At 41.1% G+C, this 4,940-nt stretch overlaps 1 protein-coding gene across 1 annotated transcript; it reads left to right on the forward strand.

Annotated features, from left to right (window-relative positions):
- Positions 1–301: 301 nt before the first annotated feature.
- LOC141654442 (uncharacterized) lies at positions 302–1,858 on the forward strand. Its single transcript, XM_074461812.1, has 2 exons — positions 302–1,302; positions 1,348–1,858. Exons 1-2 carry the CDS (start codon positions 302–304, stop codon positions 1,856–1,858), a joined length of 1,512 nt encoding a protein of 503 aa, XP_074317913.1.
- Positions 1,859–4,940: the final 3,082 nt, after the last annotated feature.

The raw sequence follows: 4,940 nt of genomic DNA on the forward strand, positions 1-4,940 counted from the left end.
ATGGCAGCCTGGATCTATAATCAATGCAACACTAGTGATCAGTCACCCAGCGTCCGGTTAATTTTCTGGAGGGCCCTGGCTAGGAGGTACACCTGTTGGTTCCTTCCCGCCTGTTTCTAACCCTCTTGCGGGAGCAGGTAGTTCGCTGGAGCAGCAGTACCAGGAGCTGAGGGACCTGATGTACAGGATACCAGGCGTAGCACGTCCATTAGAGAAAGCGGCACGAGATAGCTACGCAGACTCACCTTTCGTGAACGACATAGCCCTCGTTGGCATTCTTAAAGGATGTGTACCACCAGCCATGACGCTCTATTACAAAACCACAGATCCACTTGATTATATCAACCACTATAAGCAGAAAATGATGGTGATAATCGCAACTGGACCCTTAAAGGAGGCTTGCATGTGCAAAGGATTTGAGTCAACCTTGTCTGGAGCAGCCCTGCAGTGGTTCGTCGTCCTACCCAATAAAAGCATAGCCAACTTCGCCGTCCTGGTTAATGCATTAAACCAGCAGTTTGCCAGGAGCAGAAAGCCAGAGAAGCAGACCAGTGACCTCTACCGGATAGTGCAAGGGTTTGAGGAATCTACTCGTGATTACTTGAACAGGTTCAACAAAGAGAAGGTGGCAATCCCGAGATGTGATATAGCAACCGCTATACAAGCCTTCCGCCGGGGGCTACACCAGGACTCAGATCTATACAAGGACCTGCCCAAGCATCCTTGCACCACATTTGAGGAAGTACAATCAAAGGCCATTGCTGTCATGAGGCTGAAGGAAGACTCTGCACCCATAAGAGGCACTTATGATTCAGATCCAGTATCCAGAAAAGCCCCGGTAGAAAAGAGGAGTGAAAGATCCAAACCCTACAGCAGGAGCGTAAACAAAGTTTCTGGAAGTTCTGAAGGAAAGGGCGAGGCAGATTTGCTTCCGAAGGTAAGTGAGTACGGTTTTACCACTAATCTTGCAGGATTATCTAAAGCCCTGCAGGAGCTGGGTCGCAGAGTCAGATGGCCCAAACCCCCGGCAGAAGGATACTCCACCAGGAGAAAGAATACAGGCAAAAAGTGTGAGTTCCACGGCAGCAACACCCATGACACCGACGAATGCTATTCCCTCAGAAAAGAAGTCAAGTATCATTATGATCAAGGAAACCTCGATCACCTCCTACCCAGAGGCACAACCAGAGTGAACTCTGCAGATCAGGTTCTGCCATCTCCTCCTCCTCAATACACTAGAACTTTGAATGTTATTACAGGTGGATCGGAGCTATGCGGACTTACGTATTCAACAGCAAAGAGGCATGTTACCAGAACAAAGGGAGATAAACCATAAAATTCCCGCAGGGTCAATCGCCAGAATCTGCCATCAGTCACCTTTGACGAAACAGATGCTCAGTTTGCTCCAGAACAACACCACGATGCTCTAATCATCACGCTCCCCAAAGGAAACTGCGAGGTGAGAAAGATCTTGGTGGATACCAGAAGCTCCGTCAACTTAATTATGCTAGAGACGCTAAAAGGCACGGGATTCAGTGAAAATGATCTAGCAAAGAAGGCGGTCCCCTTGGTTGGTTTCAGTGGCAAAACAAAGCATTCCCTGGGAGAGATCGTCATCCCAACTTATGCCGGAGGTGTTAACAAGCAGGAAAGGTATCTGGTTATTGATGGAACCTCTACTTACAATGTGATCCTTGGTAGGCCCTGGATCCATGAGATGAAGGCAATACCCTCAATGTACCACCAGTGTCTGAAGTTTCCAACGCCTTGGGGTGTGCAAGAGATACGTGGGGACCAGGAAGAAGCTAAGGATTGCTATAAAGTGGCTCTGAAGCCAACCACCGGCTCACCTGCATAGCAATTATAGAGCAAGCGCATCCAGGACGAATATATTGAACCCCAGCAGGCAGAACTAGACGAAGTCATCCTGGACGCGCTGCACCCAGAACGAATCGTGCTTATTGGATCAGAATGTACAGGTAACATTCGCGAAGAACTCGTTCGGTTGTTGAAAACTAACATGGACTATTTTTCTTGATCACATAATAATATGATAGGGATAGATCCAAGTGTGATAATCCACAAGCTAAGTGTGGATCCAAGCTATAAATCTGTGCAGCAGAAAAGAAGAACGTTTGCTTCTGAAAGAAACCAGGTCATAAACAAGGAAGTAGATAACCTGCTTGCCGCAGGAAAGATTCGAGAGGTAAAATATCCAAAATGCTTGTCTAATGTGGTGGTGGTTCCGAAGAAAAATGGCAAGTGGAGGGTCTGCGTCGATTTCACAGATTTAAATAAAGCTTGCCCAAAGGATCCGTTTCCGCTACCACACATAAACGCCATGGTGGATGCTACTTCAGGTCATGAGATGCTGACATTCCTGGATGCCTGGAGCGGCTACAACAAGATAAAGATGCACCCCAGCGACCAGGAAAAGACGACATTTAGATCCGAGCGAGGTATCTATTGCTATAACGTCATGCCTTTTGGACTTAAAAATGCAGGATCCACCTATCAGAGGCTGGTAAACTGAAGAAAATGTAGATCTATATACATAATAACATACTCATATATGTTTAAATTAATTTGTCATAAAATTAAAGATGGAACTTATGCATGCAAACTAATTAATAAAAAGAGAAAGAAACATTATTCTTACAATGGGTATATCGGTTTTATGGGCACAAAAGAAATCTCCTTTTCTTTTGTTCTTGTGCTTTCCTATGATGGAAGAACCAAGATCCAAGTGTAGGATCTCTCCTTAGGATTAATACCCAAAGCTTACCCTTAATTTAATTAATATTACATGAACTAGTATAATATTAATCTAGTAGAAAAATGACCCAAAAATATTACAACACACTTAATATTTTCGGTTTAGAAGGAGGAAGAAAATGGGAGCTTGTTATCTCTCTAAAACTCTCTTATTTTAGATAAGTTTTTAGAATGAATGAATAAAAAAACTGACATTACATTATTGTATATGAGGTAATTAAGAGGAAAAACAATTAGTTTTTCTCTCTTAAAAAACCGGACCAAAGGGAGTGGGAGGGGAGCCAATGCATGCACTCATTTGTCTTCACAATGTTTAATAGGGTTGCATGGCTAGGCAATTAGGTAATCATTGTGTTTACTAATAAATTAACAACACAATATTAGACTAATGCCCCTCCCTGATTTCGGCACAATTATAATATGGAGTCCATATTATTTTGTCAATTTGTCAATTTGTCAATATGTAACATGTCATATGTCACATAAATTTGTTATGTATTTTTAACATATTAAAAATCAACGTATTAATAAAAATACGTCATATACAAAAATCGACTTAGTAATTCATAATTACTTGTGCCAAAATATTTTATCAATTTATAAATCACAACAGATTGTATTTATAATAATTCATTCAATTTCATTTGTTTCTTTAAACAATAATTTCATCCGAGTAATGATACAATTCGATTACCCAGACCGTATCTCATTTAATCACATTTCAATTTGATACGTAAATTTTACTTCCAAAACCGTCCGTCAAATTTCAAGTAATTTAATTAACTCGTAACATTATACGATTAATTAAATGATCAATTAAGAGTGTTGCCCTATAGGTATGACCTAGGGGGTCAACTGATCACCACCGTCACACGACAGTAATGTCAAACTCTAGTCAGCCAATCATTACCGATATATGTTGACCAGTTGACAGTAAAAAATACTTCCCAATTGTATTCTTTAAAATGAGACTTAAACATGTGATCATCATGATCAACAGTCGTGATCGCATTATTGTCGGAGGACACATATTCCAACAATCTCCCACTTGTCCTCGACAAGTGTGCGTCACCAATTCTCTTGTCCTATTATTATCTCCCACTCAATGCAAGGTGTCTTTCAGGTCGTACTTGCAAGTGATCATATCGAGAGTGGTTTCCTCAATTTGGAGAATAACTGATTGACCGGACTTATCTATCATAGATACTTTCCGAGCGTGGCCACGCATTTTCCAGTTCATTACTCCTCGAGTGGCCCTGAGATATTGTTATAACCCTGACTAGGGGTGGACAATTCCTATCGCACTCATTCCCTTCGACTAGCCACATCCATCATAACCTAAAATATGCCCATTTGACCCCATTTACGAAGGTCGTAGTAACACAAATCAAAGTTAATCTGAAACTGTGCCATCTTAGGTGAATAGTCTTTAGTCAAAAGAATCGACTCATTTGAATACTATAGCAGCTCTAGCCACGACCAGGCTATATAAATTTGCCAGAACTCTATAAGCGGTCATAAGGCCCGACAAAATGTTCCTAACAGTCTGCCTATGTGATCGACTAGTCATCTCATATGACTTTATGGCACTTGAACTTGCCATCAATCGCATCACACTCTAGTTACTTCGAGACGTCACCTCATACAAGTAACTATGGGCAAATACAATGTTAATCCATGTTCACTTTAACGGGGTTCAATTGTCTCCACAACCCGTTGGATGTAACAAAGTATAAGGTGAGTTAATAATAACTCAAACGACAAATGTCGACATCACACTCGGGTTGTCAATATCATATTACAACCTTGTGACGTATATCGTAAGTGTAAACACTTATTGATTGCAATAGAAGTTTAACATACCATGTGTCCATGTGTTCAAACTTCTTACACTTGCATTTTCCTTTACATTCATGTTCTCTCTTATAGCATGAATCTTACCAAGTACACATCAAGGTTCCCGACCTTGGTTTCGGTTCTTTAACTTGAAAGAACATCCTTATCGATCATTACATAACGAACGAATTTGTGATGAATGATATAACTTGTACTGATCAAGTACTCCATCCACACCCGATGCACTAGGTATATGTTTTGTAGAATCTTGCAACAATTTGTCAAGATGATTAGTCTAGCACTTCTCACAAGTTCTAGCATATTAGGAA

The sequence above is a fragment of the Silene latifolia genome, chromosome 1 (genome assembly GCF_048544455.1).
Source record: "Silene latifolia isolate original U9 population chromosome 1, ASM4854445v1, whole genome shotgun sequence".
Classification (NCBI taxonomy): Eukaryota; Viridiplantae; Streptophyta; class Magnoliopsida; order Caryophyllales; family Caryophyllaceae; genus Silene; species Silene latifolia.

What these genes read in the sequence shown, in the direction of transcription:
- LOC141654442 (XM_074461812.1), top strand. Translation starts at nt 302, where the DNA reads ATGACGCTCTATTACAAAACCACAGATCCACTTGATTATATCAACCAC. An exon ending in ACGTATTCAACAGCAAAGAG is followed by an intron (nt 1,303 to 1,347) that starts GCATGTTACCAG and finishes AAATTCCCGCAG; the next exon opens with GGTCAATCGCCAGAATCTGC.